This window comes from Manis pentadactyla, chromosome 11 (genome assembly GCF_030020395.1).
Source record: "Manis pentadactyla isolate mManPen7 chromosome 11, mManPen7.hap1, whole genome shotgun sequence".
NCBI lineage: Eukaryota > Metazoa > Chordata > Mammalia > Pholidota > Manidae > Manis > Manis pentadactyla.
The window spans coordinates 39,395,337-39,412,912 of record NC_080029.1 but is presented as its reverse complement, the minus strand read 5'-3'; the positions used below and the strand labels follow the sequence as shown (position 1 = coordinate 39,412,912).

At 43.3% G+C, this 17,576-nt stretch overlaps 1 protein-coding gene across 2 annotated transcripts in view; it reads left to right on the top strand.

Moving 5' to 3' along the window:
* Positions 1 to 17,576, top strand: part of PRKCH (protein kinase C eta) — a 206,213-nt gene that overhangs the window by 133,052 nt on the left and 55,585 nt on the right. For both annotated transcript variants that reach the window (XM_036919496.2, XM_036919488.2), the window contains exon 10: positions 8,596 to 8,750. In XM_036919496.2, the coding sequence (XP_036775391.1) occupies positions 8,596 to 8,750 (155 nt within the window). The remainder of the gene's footprint in view (positions 1 to 8,595; positions 8,751 to 17,576) is intronic.

Here is a 17,576-nt window from a genome sequence, read left to right as displayed (position 1 = left end):
CTTGAAATCTCCAGTCTTTGGATGCTTCAAGCCATTAATAATTTTATTTCTCCCAGCATTTGGACTTCTATCTCTGGGTGTCAGAATTATAAGAAATTTTATTTTCATTTTATTTTTTTCCTCAATTTTTCATGTATTTCCTTTATATCACATTTGAACTATGAACATGTAATTACTTCTATAAACAGAGAAAACCCAGAGCTTTATAAGTACAGGGAAGTGATGTGGCACCAAGTAGATCTGCTACTCTTCTTGAACTCTTCCAAAACTATTTTAACTATAGGCAAGGTGCTTCTCTTCTTTGCACTTTTCTCATATGAAATGGATGGATAGGATTAATCCAAGCAGTTCCAGATTTTCCAATGTTCTAGTTTAAATGGTAGCAGGAAACACAAATGGTCTCCTGCCGTACTGGTTCCCCAGGGTTAATTAACCTCTACCAGGGTCCAAACACTGTACCTGATGGTGTTAGAGATGCACCACTTAGCATCTGGGCTCTGCTTTCAGAGGTGTCAGGTTGTCTGTAGAAAACAAGACCAAGCACACAAAGCCAGTACAGCCCAGGATTCTGGGCAAGGTGTGTGTGGACCAGAGATGTCCACCACAGCGCCGCCAGGAAGGGAGGACCTGTGTTCTGCCCTTTGCTATATCCCTACTCATGTGTTCATTGCTTATTTATGCTTTAAGAACATTCTGGCCCAGATGCTTCATGGTGTGTTGAACCGCAAGTTAGATGGCCTCGTTGTTTCCCTTGTCTGGTATAATGCCAGTAAGCTCTGTCGAGTTTCATTATAAGAGATAGCAATAGCACATGCAGTTTACCAGGAAAACACTTGGTCTTTGAAAAGAGCTGTGTCCATCACATTGGAAATGCGAGTTCCGAAGGGCTTGTTGTACTGGGGACATTGTCCTCTTCCTTAAGACTAGTCTCCGAGCTCAGACAAGATGCCTCATACTGTTGGGTTTGACCCAGGGCTGCTAGATGATTGGATTAGCTTCTGATGATCTTTTGCACAAAATGACAAGTCAAAAAAAAAAAAAAAAAGTGAAGCCTTTAGATCCCATCACTATTTCTTCCTTGAAGACTTTGTAATCATACTTAATGTGGTTCAATTCAAGTTGTTTCCAGTTCAGGCATGGTGCAATCAGATTTCCTCAGAAGGGTGTTTTTCCACTGTGACCTCTTTGACGTCAGTAACTGTTTCCTGTTGATTTGAACTCCCTCTTCACCCTGTAGATAATTTCGCTGGAGAAAAATCATAAGCAAGGGGCCCCTATGAGAAATTCAACACGATGCTGTCTGTTCCCAGGGATTTTCCCTCCCATGCCCACAGCCGATCAACAGTAATCTGTGGCTTTTGATACAGGGTTGATGTGTTATTCATTTAGAAATAACTCCAAAGTAATTCTCAGAATTTGGGTAAGTCGAGATATGTTTCTTAGCTTAATATTGCCTTAAAGGAAAAGGAAATTAGTCATTAGCTTTAAATGTTTCTAGTTTTTGAATTATTTCCAAAAGGTGATTTTTGTCTCCACTGTAATACATCTTCCCCTGAGATTTATGTCTGTAGATTGTAGGGACAATGGATTCTTGCTTTAAACAAAAATCTTTCTCAATCTGTTGATAAGAATGAGTCAACTTTATAGAAGAAAAGAGCTACTATAAAAAGTCTCACTTGCTATAATGTTTGCTTTGCAATAATAATAATAATGATGATTATCAAGCTCTTAAAATAGAAAATATGAATTACATCTGATATGAGAACATTAGAAAACTTATTGGAACTGAAACTTTGGTTAACATGTTTTGGTTATCAAATCCCGTTGTGTAACCCCTTGCTTAGTAATCACTTCCCAGAAAGAAGTCTTCCTAACTAGATCAAGTCCATAATCACATGGTATCAGGAAATGCCCTTGTACCCCAGCGGCTGGCCTAGGAGTCTTGCTGACTCCTTGAGCCCTCTAGATCCCCTTCTGGCGCCAAGAGTTGGGGGACTGTGGTCTCATTCCTGTTTACTCGCCAGTCTGAGAGCTCTGTGAACAAGGCACCGTGTGTGCATCCACGGCGGGCAGCTCCCTGCCCAGGTCGCTGCAGCCCCATGAGCTGCCCAAGCCCCAGAAGCAGAGGGTCGTGGCAGCTGGAGTGGCAGTGGGGGTGGTAATGATGAGGAAGATAGTAATAATAATAATAATAGTTGCTAACACTCCCTGAACACTGCCTGTGTGCCAGGCACTGTTCAAAATTCTTAGCTTAAATCATTTAATGCTTACACATCTGTGAGCTCTGTTGTCTTATTACCCCTAGTTTTCACATGACAGTTTTGAGAGAGAGAAAATAAATACAACGCTAAGGGAGCTGCTTTGGCATCTCAGGCATCCTGGCTCCAGAGCCCCGGCCCTCACCAGGGACTTGAATCCTGGGCCCAAGGGTCGTGGAGTTAGGGTTAGCCCCTGTGTGGGGGATGCTGATAACAGTAGCTTCTGTTTGTTGAGCTCTTTTCTGGGACTGGTGCTGTGCAAGACGCTTTGCTTCTGGTTTAATCCTCACATGAACACTGTACATTATAGCTGTTTTTAATCCAGATTTATAAATAAGGATACCTCCTACCCCTTAAGAATTGGTGTGTATTTCAGTTAAAATTCTCCTGGTAGCAATTAACAAAAAACAACTTAACCAAGGTTAGGTAAAAAAAAGGGAGAAGTGCAAATAAAGATTCAGGGGGTATCTTATGGAACCGAGAGGCAGGAATTGGACTGGTCTCTCTGGGGATCTGAAACTGGAGAGGTCTGGGGAACCCAGTAGTTTGATTCTCAACTCACTCCAGCTCCCCGCTGTCTTGTCTCTGCTTCACTCATGGTCTGCTTCCTTCTTGGCCATGCATCCGGCCACGCTTTCACTGCTCCATTACACTAACACATTCCACGTGCTCACACCACAAAGGCAGCTTCAGCTCCCTCAGTCGTGTGCCCTCTGTTCCTGCACACAGTCTGGCCTGATTCACAGCCTCTCCATCTCAGGCCCAGTTTCCTGGGAAAGTGACTTGGGTGCAGGGCAGCTTGGTACACCTGGCTGTTTGTAGGATGCCACCACGTACGCATGTGACCACATCAGGGCAGTTCTCTAAGACAGAGGTCAGTGAGCTGAGCAGACTCCTGCAAAGATGTCTACCACAGTGCCCATGAGGGCTCCCATCCCTGGCTCCTACTCTCTCTACAGCCACCCTCCTCAGGCGATGGCCTCTTGTCACAGGCACCATCTTGGTGTATTGGTTTCCTTGACCTGGGTGCTCTGTCTCGAACTTTCCTTCATGCAATTTCCCACCAGGTTTAAATCCCAAAAGAGCAGTCTTTATGAGGGGCTTTAGGGAATGTGCACTGCTGTTACGAACTGGCCACTATCAGTTCAGGGGATATTGTTATCCCCTTTGGCTTGGAGCAGGAACAGCCCTGGGCAGACTTGGACCAGGTCTCAGTGGGTCATGGGAGCCAAGCAGGCAGGTGACACAGGAACTCTGTTATTAGGTGAGCACCAGCTCCCTGGCCTCCTGTAATTCATGCTGGGCAGACAGGTGTGGGACAAAGGGATTTCCAAGTCACTTTTACTCCCCCAGGTGTTCCTCGTCCTGCATTAATGACATGCATTTGAGGTTGGTGGGATCTGGAGCAAAAGCGAGGAGCAAGGGACAGAGGGCTGGGCCACCTGGCTTCAGAACTGACATTAAACCCGTCTCCATGACCTTAGGTTCCTCCCATGCAGCTCAGGGCAGAATGTGCGTTAGAGGACTGAGGCCTCAGGGAAAGCTGTGCAGGTGTCCAGGCTCAGTGTCTGGGAAACTGGACTTCAGAGAAACTGGAATGCTAACCAGGCTTAACTACAGAAAGAGTTGTCTCTGCAGTCGCTGCCCAGGGTGGGATGGGGATACTCTTCCTGGACCCCAAAGTGACTCAGGGAAACCTTAATCTACCGCGCAGCACCCGTCTAAATGCAGGGATCCCAGAGACGCTTCCTCTAGTGGCTTTACAGTTGAGTTTGTGAAGCATGACTAGTGTTTACCAGGCCGTCAGTGAGACTAGCTGTTGAACAGCACAGTTGAGAACGGAGTTGTAGGAGGGGATTGTCTTTAGCCTCCTTTCAGAAATTCAAATACAGATCCTTGCTTTGTATAGGGGATTCACTAAATGTGGAAGGTTTCCTCTGGTTGATGAAATTCATTCCATAGGGGAAACATTTAGCTGGAGTGATTCACTTTTGTAGCTGATGTTTCATTGTATGTGACAGGTTCCAGCACTTTCTGGAGTCTTTTTCAAGCCAAGCCCCATAGCTGCCACCTGGTTCAGCCCAGACACTGGGCCCATAATTATGGTAGACACCAGTTGGTGAGTGACCATGTGTATTAATAAGACTGAAGCCCTGCAGGTCTCTGTTGTGGGTGACCTGGGGATGAGGTGAGAGAAAACACCCTAACTAGCCTTCTGCTTTCCCTGCCAGCTCTGGATTGTGGATGCAGCCATGGGTGTTACAGTGATGGCGCACCCTCAGCAGCCTCAGCGCTTGGAACTGTCTCCCGTTGCCGTAGCTGCACCATGCCTCACACCTGACACACCAGCTGTTCATTCACTTTGATCCCCACCCCACTCACCCCCATCCCCATTCCAGGCTGACTACTGCTTCCTCATCCATCAAGGCCAGGGAGCTGGCTCCTTTTAGAATCTTTCCCCAGATGCTGCCCCAGCCCTCAGGCTGCTCAGGTGCCCCACCTCAGTCACGCCCTGTGCCCCTCCCATGCACTTAGCACACCGGTGTGATGGGCTGTATCTACATGTCTGTGAGCTTCCTGGTAGCAGACATGGAGTCTCAGTCATTTTATGGCACTAGGTCCCTACCCAGGGCCTGGTGTAGTGTGTGCTCGGTAAACATTCCCTCTTGTTGAGCTCCTTAAAGGAAGTGTAACAGATTTCTGAAAGTGTCAGTAGATAGTAAAGAGCCTGCATATCGGACCCTTAACTCCCAGGGGAGCCCAAACCCGAGCCGAATGAGTCTCATTTTGGATATCATTCCACCCCAAGTAAGCAGGCCCCATGGCCTGCTCACTACAGGCTTCAGAAAGGCCATTAAGGGGAAAAGTGGTTAATAGTGTCCCTTTATAATGGGCATCAAAGGGATGTGAAGGTCCCTCTTACTGTAGCTGCCTCCCTATTTCCTCTGCCTATAAAAGTAGGACAGTCTCAACACGGTGCCTTCTATTGTCCTATCATCTATCAAACATGAATTAGAAAAATATGGAGAAAGCATATATGACTTTGGTTTGTTTTTAATTAGAAAAGTGATACACACTCATCATAGAAACCTGCAGCAAAACTGAAAAGTATAAAGAAGAAATAGTGTTTTCCCAGACTCCACAACCAAGAGTGAACTTCTGTCATTCTGTAGGTATTTTTTGTCCTTTCTTCTGCATATCTACATTTCGGCTATAGTCGAAATCATTTACATTTATGATCTTTGTTTTTTTAACTGAAAATATCCTCACCATCACAGCCACCAGCAGCAGCAGCTGCTGTTCACTGCACAGTTTCTAGAAGCCTCACCTGAGGACATGCTTAATGAAATTTTATTGCTGATGATGGCTGCTCCCTCACCACCCCCTTCCCCACTACCACCTAATGGTGGTGTGGATCTTCTTTGCTAAAAGCTGCACTTTTTTGTCATTTGTCTCCTCTACAAAGAAAATCTTTGAGAAATTGCTGCCAAATTTTAACCACCTCTGCAGTAAACATTTTAAAATAGGGTGAAAAGAAGTGCATATGAACAGGGGTTTCCTTAAGCAAAAGTGCTTTGCTATAAACATATTTTTATTTTTCCACCTTGTGACATTATTTTAGGCCTTTGATAGGATAGACATTATTTTCTGCTAAATCGTCGATGTGTCTCAGCTGGCTTGTTAACCTTCCTGCTTGCTTCATGAGCTGCATGTATCCCAATGGGTGTGAGTTGTGCCCACTGTTCTAGGTGGTGTCAGATGTGTTAGAAATGAAACTCTGAATGGAAAGAAACCCATTTTTTCTTTTGGCAGTTCTGTAGCTTGTGACCTCTTTGCTGTGCATGGTAGGTATGGGTGCCCCCTGCAGCCACCACCACCGCCAGCTGCATTATCTGAGAATCTGCCTCCTGGGCTGGAGGTGGAGCTGAGAAAGGGCTTGAGCAGGACTAGAAGGCTGTGTTTCCTTCCCCCAGACTTGGAATGTAGCCCTTAGTCTGCTGTTCAGACTTGAGATAGGAGAATGATTTGAGGGGGAGCTAGAAATAGATGACATTTCCCTTATAATACCCTCACCGCGTTGATAACTACTGCTATAGAAACTCTTGCCAAGTACACTGACTTCCAGCAGTCTAAGGAAGAGCCACTTACCTACTGACCCAGTTCCAGTAATCAGGTATTTCGAGCTATTGGAAACTGTGTGACTGCTGGTCATAGCCAAAAAGAAGGTGAACAGGCCAGTTAATAAAAAATGTGTAATGCTGCCCTACCTGCTGAGGGGTGGTTTGGGGTAGCATTCGTCCATCCCCCTCAGCCACCCCTCAAAATGAACACAACATCTGCATCAGGAAGTGGCCCCCGACACGTCTCCATCCATGCTTACCCTCTACCCCACCCCACACTAACCTGTTCATCCCGCCTGAGACTTTCACAGACAGGAATCATGGAGCACCGTTGCTCACTGAAGCTTGTGCTCCCAGCTCTGCCTCGTCACTTGTCAGTCCCGCTCAGTGACGGCTGCTGGCCTGCGTGGCTCACGGTGCTTACTTCTCTGTCGGCTGAGAGTGGCCAACTTGGAGAGCTGTCTTGATGTTGTTGTTTGGTTTGGTTTTGTGTGTGTGTGAATTATGCGATTCCATCTCCACTCTTATATCCATAACTGAGAGATCTCATAGATTCGCAGAGATACCACATTCATGAAGAGGTGACATTCGGAGTGATACCATAGATTCAGGGGGCTTTTTTCCTCCTAATGCAGGCCTTATTTAAAATCAGGAATAGGCGTCACAAATTGTGGTGTTTTCTGACCCAAATGGGCCTGATTAAAGCAGTGATGTACCTGCAGATGAAAAGCAGCTCAGAGTGTCCAGTGTTCGGCTGTGAATGTGTGGTGACACCGTCAGCAAAGCCGGTCATGCTCTGGGCAAAGCTGACAGCCTTGCAACCGTAACGGAAGATGGGGTTCTGCGTCTGCACATCCTCTGTGAGCTGATAAAATGCCTCCCGCCCTCCTCCCCACAGAGGGCCGATCGCTGGCCTGGGGCTCACCCTGCAGGCCTCAGCTTATGGTTCACTTGCAAGATGCCTCCACGGACTCCCCAGCAGATGACCAGATGTCGTTGTTTCCTCTGCTTTTCCTGAAGAGGTTGTGCCAGAATTTGCAAATTTACTTATTTATGTGACTTTTTTTTTAAGTAATGTGTATCTCCCACAGAAGCCTCTGTAAGGGTAGAGACTGTCTCTGTTTTGTGCCTTTTTTGCTCTCTGTTGGGTCCCCAGAACCTAGCTAATCAGGGACTTCGTAAATGTTGTGGGAGCCAGTAAGGGAATCCACTAATCTTAGAGGTTCCTGACACAAAGCTTTCACACTGTCAGTCTTGGATACATCACTTTTCTTTCTTTTATTAAGGTATCATTGACATACAATTTTATGAAGGTTTCACATGAGCAACATTGTGGTTATCAAGTCCATGCCACACACCCCATTGCAGTCACTGTCCATCAGCGTAGTAAGATGCTATAGAGTCACCACTTGTTTCATCTGTGCTCTACTGTGGAGACATCACTGTTTAACTGAGACTTAACATTGCTTTCATTAAGCAGTCTTCGTTTCTACAGCCCATTCACACCTCTTGCACAATACGTAGGGCACTGCATCTTTTTTAAGACCCCATTTTACCTGCAGAGTTGAGAGTTCCTTCCAGGTGGAGACAGCACCATGCCTGTCCATGTGTTCCCACTCCTGACTCAGGAATCTTTTGGTGGGCTGATTGGACTCTCTAATGCTAAACCTACTCTGAGGCTGTCATGAAACTGCTGTTTGGCTGGTTGCTAAAGCATTTTCCTTTTCCTGTGATTGTTCTCTGCCCAGTGTGAGGACCTGTTAGATGTTCCTTACTTTCTGTGTTTAACCCTGTGCATTCCAGAAGAAGGGCACCCACGTTTAGATTTATGTTGTTCTCTTCCAGTTTATAAAACTCTATGACTGGGTCGGGGTAGCATCATTGTTCTCACTTAATTAATGTTGAACTTTGAAAAAAAAAAATAACTCAAGGTTACATGGTGTTTAAGATGCAGAGCTAAAACTAGGGCCAAAGGATTCTGTGGCCTTCTCTACTTCTTATTTAATGAAGAAATTCAAGGTTGTGTGGAATTACCTAAGGGGATCCTCACCATCCCAGGGGTCTATTCCCACCAGACCCTCTGGCGCTGATCCGCTGTCAGGGCATTTCACTGAGGGCCTCCCTTTGACACACGGCCCCGCCCAGGCAGTGTGATGCTGGCTGAACCCAGGCTAATGGCCGCACCACACTGGAGCCTCTCTTGTGTTTGTGTCCAGGACCGACTGTTTTTCGTGATGGAATTTGTGAATGGGGGCGACTTGATGTTTCACATTCAGAAGTCTCGTCGTTTTGATGAAGCACGAGCTCGTTTCTATGCTGCAGAAATCATTTCAGCGCTCATGTTCCTACACGAGAAAGGAATCATCTACAGGTGAGTTTCGGTTGCTGATAACCTCTTTCATGATATATCTCTTGTTCACTTTCCTGGCTTAATCCATCCTTCCATCTCTCATATAATCAAAAGAAATCTGCTTGGAATTAAATCTGCAAAGGTTTGAGTGTCCAGTAGAATATATGAGTAACACTGCTCAGCAGTGCCTGCAAGCTAACACTTGCCTCCATGTGGTATTCATAAAATGGGCTGAGAGGCTTGGAAGTGTCTCGTGAATCCATCCACCCCAGGTTGGCTAAGGGCTTGTTATATCCAGACTTGGCAAGGTCCTGAACACATTGCTGCTCTCTTTTTTGTTTTAACATTGGAAGTGATACATTCCATTCTATAAATCCATGATTAAATTGAAGAGTGTAGATAGCTTAAACATTGCCCCAGGTTGGTACAATAATAATGTCGGTCAGATGTGCTTGCAGCTCCCCAGGTGAGGAGCTAAGAGGTGAACTGTCGAGCTGCTCGATGGTTTTTATCAAATTGTAGCCCCCTCTCAAATATTGTTTGATTCCATTTCGTGGCACACACCTTTTGATCATAATATATAGTACTCTGAATGGACTTAAAATCTGATTGACGTTGTTAGATCGCAGAGCCCAAGGGGTATCAGATGAAACTTCAGTCAGACACAGGTTGGGTAAAGTGGGAAATGGTGTCAGACACTCTTTATTCTTAAATTTTCCTTTTTTCTGTTGTGAATGTCCTCCTACTCTTTAAATAGCATAACGTAGTTGCCACATACACTCTTTTTTCTCTTGAGATAGAATTGTTTCTTTCCTTTGAGAAAAATTCTCTTTTGTATTAGGAGCATGGATGTCAAATGATTTTCCTGATTGAAATTTTCTATGTATCAGCCTTTCTAAATGCTATTCCTTCTGTGAGCTCGTGACAGTATTGACATCATCATTAAAGTGTGAAAGAGCTGTAAAAGTGGACTATTCTTAAATACCCTGGGACTCCAAATAAGAAGAGAGGAATGAGTCTGGTAAAGACTGTAGCAGAACTGGTCAACAAAGCCAGAGAGAAGTGGGAAAGCAAAGCGGGTGCAACAGGCACCACACAGAAAGGTCCAAGTTAATCTTCCGAGTGGAGCCCTAAACCCACCAGGCTGTTGCCCTTCTGCCGCAGCCCCAGCTGTGAGGTGCAAAAGAGGGTGCAGAGCAAGGAGCTGGGCTCGATAGCCAGCAGTGGAGTTGCCTGCTTGAAAGTGATCAGACATCTCCACTCATTGTTAAGTCATGGAGCTGCCCCAGGTTGCTTTAGACAGCCTGTGTGTTGAGCTTTTTGACCAGGCTAGGACGTGCCCCTGGCCGCTCCCGTGCGGAGTTTTCATTTCTCAGCATTCTGCCCAGCACATGGCTGGCTGTGGTCCCTGATGTGGCCTGGTGATGGGAGTTCAGCGGTCTTCCTTGTGGTGACATCAGACTCTGGGCCATGAGCTCCACTTCCATTCTTCTATGGCTCGTCCATCTGTTTCTCCTGTTTACCCCAGAGAAAGCCTTCCCCACATTTAACTTCTAAAAATAATGACTTCCCTACTTGACAGGGACTTCTGTTATATATCAAAACACCAATCTTAACAATGACAATAGGGCTGAACTGAGCGCTTATTACAGGCCCGGCGCTTTACCTGTGTTTCTCTCATCATCCTCCTAATGGTATTATTGTAGAGCTATCATTCTTGTCATTTAGATGAATAAATGTGTCTTAAAAAGGTGTAATAACCACATTATTAGCTGGTAGTAAAGCCAGAGTTCAAATTACATTTTTAACACTGGGCTACACTGTCTCCTCAGGAGAGACTGCAGGTTAGAGCTCCCTGGAGAGTGGGCTTATTACTCTTCTTCTGGTGAGAAGGCAATTTAACTCATGAAAATGAGGCAGAGCGAGCGTCTTTGTCCTTCTGGGCTGCTATAACCAAACACCACAGGCTTGGGTAGCTTACAAACAACAGAAATGTTTAATAATCAACAGAATTTAATTTACTTTTTGACTTGAATCCCACGTGAAGGCTTTAACTGATGTGCTGGGTATCAAGGGAACGTATTTAATTAGGATAGATTAGAGTACTATTTTTATCAGGTAGATTTATTTCATGGGATAATGTAATCCCATTCAGTGTACTGGCCTGAGAGCAGTCTTAAGGCTAAGCCTTTGAGAGCCCAGTCCTTGGAATTCATACACAGTAAAGGGCATATTTGGGTCATAGAAGAGTGTGATTTTGATCCAGAGAGCATAGTGAGAAACAGGGGAGCATCCAACAGCCTCATTTATCATACATGTCCCAGGATGGCCTTTATCAGAGCTAAAATGATCTCCCTGGATGATGCTTCTGACCCCCCCCACAACAGCACACCAAATTTTATTGTGTTTCACTTTATTGAGCTTTGCAGAGACTGTGTTTTTTACAAATTAAAGGTTTGTGGCAACCCTGTGTCAAAACTCTATTGTTGCCATTTTTCTAACAGTATTTGCACACTTCGTGTCTCTGTGTCATGTTTTGGTAATTCTGGCAATGTTTCAAACTTCTTCATTATTATATTTGTTATGGTGGTCTATGATCAGTGATCTTTGAGGTTACAGTTGTAATTGTTTTGGGACACTGCAAATCATGCCCATATAAGATAGTGAACTTAATAGATAAATATTGCTTGTGTTCTGACTGGTCCACCAACAGGCCTTTCCCCCATCTGTCTCCCTCTCCTCAGTATCCTTATTCTCTAAGACACAACAGTATTGAAATTAGGCCAAGAAATAACTGTCCAATGGCCTCCAAGTGGTCAAGTGAAAGCAAGAGTCACACGTCTCTCACTTGAAATAAAAAGCTAGAAGTGATTAAGCTTAGGAAGGCTCATTGAAAGCTAAGATAGGCCAAAACTGGACCTGTTGTGCCAAACAGCCAGGTTGCAAATGCAAAGGAAAAATTTGTGAAGGAAATTAAAAGTGCTGTTCCAGTGAACACATGAGTAATAAGAAAGCCAGACAGCCTTGTTGCTGATATGGAGAAAGTTTTAATGATCTAGAGAGAAGATCATGCCTTTAAGTTAAAGCCAGTGCTCATTGACCATTTTGAAAATCATAGGGCCCTTAATAATTATGCTAAATTGATACTTCCTGTGCTCTATAAATGATACAGCAAAGCCTGGATGACAGCATATCTACTTATGATATAATTAATGGAGTATTTTAAGCCCACTATTGAGACTGACTGCTCAGAAAACAAAGATTCCTCTCAAAATATTACTGCTCAGTGACAATGCACCTGGTCACCCAAGAGGTCTGAAGGAGATGGACAATGAGATGAATGTTGTTTTCATGCCTGCTAGCACAATGTCCATTCTGCAGCCCATCAGAGATCAAGGAGTGATTTAAATTTTCAAGTCTTAGTATTTAAGAAACATATTTGGTAAGGCTATACCTGCTATAGATAGTGATTCCTCTGAAGGATCTGAGCAAAGTAAATTGAAAACTTTCTGGAAAGGATTCACCATTCCAGGTGCCATTTGAACATTTGTGATTCATGGGAAGAGGTCAAACTACCAACATTAACAGGAGTTTGGAAGAAGTTGATTCCAACCCTCGTGGATGACTTTGAGGGGTTCAGGACTTCAGTGGAGGACGTAGCTGTAGTGGTGGTGGAAAAAAGCAGGAGAACTAGAATTAGAAGTAGAGCCTGAAGATGTCTGAATCACTGCAATTCATGATAAAACTTTAACAGATGAGGAGTTGCTTCTTCTGGATGAGCAAAGGAACTGGTTTCCTGAGATGGAACCTGCTCCTGGTGAAGATGCTGTGAAGACTGTGGAAATGACCTCAAAGGGTTGAGAATATTGCATACACTTGGTTGGTAGAGCAGCAGCAGGGTTTGGGAAGATCGACTTCAATCTTGAAAGAAGTTCTACTGTAGGTAAAAGGCTATTAAACAACATCACATGCTACAGATAAATCATTTGTGGAAGGAAGAGCCAATGGATGTGGCAAGCTTCACTGTTGTCTTATTTTAAGAAATTGCCCCAGCCACCCCAACCTTCAGCAACTACCACCCTGATCGGTCAGCAGCCATCAACACTGAGGCAGGACCCTCCACCAACAAAAAGATTATGACTAGCTGAAAGCTCAGATGATGGTTGGCATTTTTTAGCAGTAAGTATTTTTAATTAAAGTATGTACATTGTTTTTGAGACATAATGCTGTTGCACACTTAATAGGCTACAGTATAGTGTAACTTGTATATGCAATGAAAAATTTCATTTGGCTCGCTTTATTATGATACTCACTTTATTGTGGTGGTCTGGAACCGAATCCGCAATATCTCCAAGGTATGTCTGTGGAGTTTATGTTGTTGTTTGTTTGGACTTATTTTTTTTCCCCCTGAGGAAGTGTTTATTTTCTAGCAAATTACAAAGATGATCCCATTTACAAGGTATTGACCAGTGGGACTTAAGAAGGTAGGGCCTTAGGCTCCCTCTTGCATGACTTTTTTCTCTCTCTTAGCTGGCTGTGCCTTACATGAGAGGAGACAGGCCAGGTACATTTATGTGCTTTTCTGCTTGTGTTCTGACCCTGATTCTCAGAAGTGTTCACTTGCATTTCATGGTGGAACAGAAACCCAGTTCCTGGGAGATACAGCAAAAGAAGATTCTGCCCCTTTGCCTTTGGCTGGAAGGTCTGGAGCCTGCCAGAAACCAAGAATTGAGGCCCAGAATTCTACCCAGAATTGAGGGCTAGGAAGTAAGCAGTCAATGAGTCACTTTGCTAAAGGAAAAAAATACTATTCATTCTATTGTCCTAGGCTCACTGGCTGATTGGGAGCCCAGATAGTGCTCATGAATAATATACATGGTAGTTGACTTTCTTGGAGTCAAGCCCTACAGAAAAGCTAGGAAGACAAAGAAAGGGGCCTGCATCCCATTTACCTGCCCTCCAGCATTCTGGGTGCCATTTTCTATCACGTTTCATATTAAAGGGGAATTCAGCTATCATTGACATTTCAACCCCAAACTCCTAAACCCAGCCAGCATCCATTGGATTTGCTGTTTTTGACAAAAACATGGAATGTTTCTAAAATATGTTGAATGAGGAAGAATTTATAGAAGCATGCAGTGTAAATTTTAATTCCTTGAGTGCAAACATGTTATACTTAAACACAGCATATTTCAACACACACTTTCAACTTGTGACCACTTTGGGCCCTATGATTAGTATGCTGGTTGCATAATAATTACTGTTTACCCCTACAGCTCCAAGTGCTTAGTGTAGTAATTTGCTTTCCCACTGTCCAGATGTGGAACTGTCAACAGAGCTTGACTGTCAGACCTGACATATTGTTTTGTACTCATATAATTATGTAGCACATTAACTTTTAAAGAAAATCACCCCGATTTCTCCACAAATTGTGAAAACAATCTCTATCCAATTTGACTTTTTCTAAATTCAGAATTTGGGAAGATTTATTATCTTCCTCCATGGTAAAATCTGTTAAACTAGTCTCTGAATACAGCCATTAGATCTGTATTAATACACCAATCTCTAATATCATCTGACTCTTGGTTCTCAAGGGTATCATAAAGGGCCATCAGGTGCCTCTGACTCCCGATACCTGTGTGATCTGAAGTTGGCTGAGCATAGCTTTGCTCAGAGAGCCCATGGTGAGTCCACCTTTTCGAGCATTGCTTCTGTGTCTAAGAACAAGTCATCTGTTTCCAAATCAATTTGCATTTCTGTTCAGTGATGAATACCACAAACTTAAGTCATTGCTCTCTGATATCTTCCTTTCCCCTTCCTGAAAATTTTGACAACATCTATCTGATTCCCATCTCTGGAATCCATCTAACTCCTAATTTTCTTATCAGCAGACTTTCAGAGTCCCCAAATATCTTTCATTTGGGCCTGTAATTTTGGACTGTTACTGTTATCTCACCTATACTGGAATTCAATTCCATCCTTATATTTATTCTACTCATTCTAGTGAGAAAAATCTTTTGAGATAAAGATGAAAGTCAAATTTAGGAGCTCTGTTTTTCCTTTGCTATCTGATAACATCATTGCTTCTGCTCCAAGAAAAAAGGTCTACTCTTTCTTTATCTGCTTACTGCAAAGACAGCTACAAATTGTCATTTGTTATTTTCGTATAGTCCTTGTTTCTTCTGAAGGTGCTAGCCACGGGACCCACAATGTGTTAGTAACTTCCACATTGGTTTCTGACTGTGAGCCCTTACCCAGATTGTTACTGGAACTCCAAACTTTTTAGTAATATGTCTGCCTCCTTTCTTAGCTTATCTTTCTGTTCTGCCAAATAGTGGCCTCATTCAGTGCCTGTTCTTTCACTGTTACCAGAAGTAACTTGAATCTCTAACTTTTTTCCAAGATGGGATGGAGAACTCAGAGGATTTCCAGTTTATTAGAATAGCTTGACACTTTCCCCAAATAAAACTCATCAGCCACTTTCTCCCTCCTCACACAACCTTTGGAGATATTTAATAAGTATTCCCTGAGCATCAACTCTGCCAAGAATATGGATACAACAATGAGCAAAAATAAAAATACACCCTTGTGGAGAATATGGTCTAGTGAGAGAAAAAGACATCAATCAAATGACCATAGTAATAGAAAATCACAACTGTGACCAGTGCTATGAAGAAGAGGAATGTACTGCAATGAAGGAGAACCTCTGAAAGGTGGTTCAGTCGGGTCAGGGAAAGATGGAAGATTTTCCGAAGGAAGTGACTCTTGAGCTGAGGTAACTAGTGAAGAGAGACAGAAAGAGCATTCAAGACAGAAGGAATAGCAAGTGCTCATTTCCAGTATCAGGAGGGGGGATGACAAGTTCAAGGGCTCTTAAACAAGGCCAGTGTGGTTGCAGTCTAGGAGGCCTATCACCCCGCAACTGGCATTTCATGATCCTAGAGTTCCCTGTCATCTGATGACTCTGAGATTTTATTAGGCACTCCTTGTAAATAATTTATTTAAAAAGTTAGGTAAGACTGGTTGCGTTGCCAGTCCCTGGAGGAGCCATCCCTTCACAGTGAGTTTCTTGTGTACGGTTCTGTGTTTATATTCCACAATGGAATTATAAAATGTTAGAGCCAGGTGAGACCTCCAAGATGACTGAGGGCCAAGTTCTCTTTTACAGATGAGGGAATTCAAGTCTGAAACACCCAAACAGTAAATTGCTTCTCAAAATGGATGTTTTCTTAGGATGGCTCACTTGCAATTTGTTTTCCATCTCCAGAAAAAAAAAATTCACCATTAGAAAATTTCATTTCAGTCTTCAACTTACTGCTGGCCTGAAGAGCTGATTGGACATTTGGAGGCCTTTGAGACTGTTTACTCCATTTCAATGAGGAACATGCATTTATGCTCAGAACCTATATACTGAGCTCCACTTATGTTAGGAGATATAGATAAAAAAAATTAGTGGATGTGATGTCTGCTCTTTGAGGCTCTTTCTGTAGCGTGGGAGAAATGGCCCATAAATTAGTGGCAGATGGATTCCAAAACTGTTATTTTGTTTTTATGTTTATTATATTATGTTTTTATTTTTTATTATTTATTATGTTTTTATATTTATTATATTATGTTTATTATATTTATTCTGTTATTATGGAAGCACAAAAAATGTCACTTAGCCTGAAGTGGAGGTTTAGGAAAATCTATAGGAGGTGACACCTGAGCTGAGTGTGGAAAGTGAAAAGCTGAACAAAGATAAAGAGGGCATTTGGGTAAGAGTAAACTCAAACACAAGCTGAGAAGTATGAATGTTCAAGGTCAATATGTGGGTGAGGTAGAAAAACAACACAAATTTTGGTAGTACTGGAATCTAAAGTTGGAGCTATGATGTGAGATAAGGCTAGAAGGGTTGGCATAAATGAAGCTGCAAAAGGCTTAACATTCTTGAGATATCTACAATCTGTATCAACTAGGATTTGGCACCATTGCCTCTCACGGGAAATGGAAAGTCACTGTGGCTTAAACCAGATAGAAATGCATTTTCCTTTCCTGTAAAAAGTCCAACTCTTCCATAAAAGCTCCCTGGAGGTATCTGGGACCCAGATTTCTATCTTTTCTGTTCTGCCACCTTCAAGGTTACCTCATGGTCTAACATGTTTGCTGAAGCTCCAGGAGCATCTCAGCATTCCAGTTCCAGGCAGCAAGAAGGGTGAAGGGCATTCTTCCCAGCTGAGCCAGTTTCCTTTAAGGAGACTTCTTGAAATTCCACTCAGCACTTACCATGGGGTTGGTCAGAACTTATTCACATAGCTGCACCTTGCTGCAGTGAAAATTAGGAAATTATTATATGGCCATGTTCCAGCTAAAATATCAGGGTTCTCTTATTTTTTTAAAAAAGGGGTAGAGAATGTCATTTGACAGGAAACTTGCAGTGTCAGACACAAATTCCATACCAGGGAGTTTGGTCTTATGTAGCAAGTAAAAGAGGGTCTTTGAAGAATTTTCAGCAGGTTGTGTGACATGAATGGATTTATATTTTACGCTTATTTGAGGGAGGGTGCATGTGGACATGTGAACATGGAGGAGGTTCAATTTGTGGCTATTGTGGTGTTTCAGCTAAGAAGACAAGGAGCACCTGAACTGAGACAGTAATGGTAGAAGAGGAGAAGGGCATTGGTTTAAGGGAAACCAGCAAGTAGAAAAGACAAGACTTAGTGACTAGGTAAATCCAGGGAGTGAAGGGGAAACCTAGGGTCATTTCTAGGTGTTTAGCTAGAAGGTTGAATGGATGATGGTGCCATTAACTAGGAAAGATCATGAACCCAGAAAGAGATCTAGGCAGAAAAGAAGATAGAAAGACTT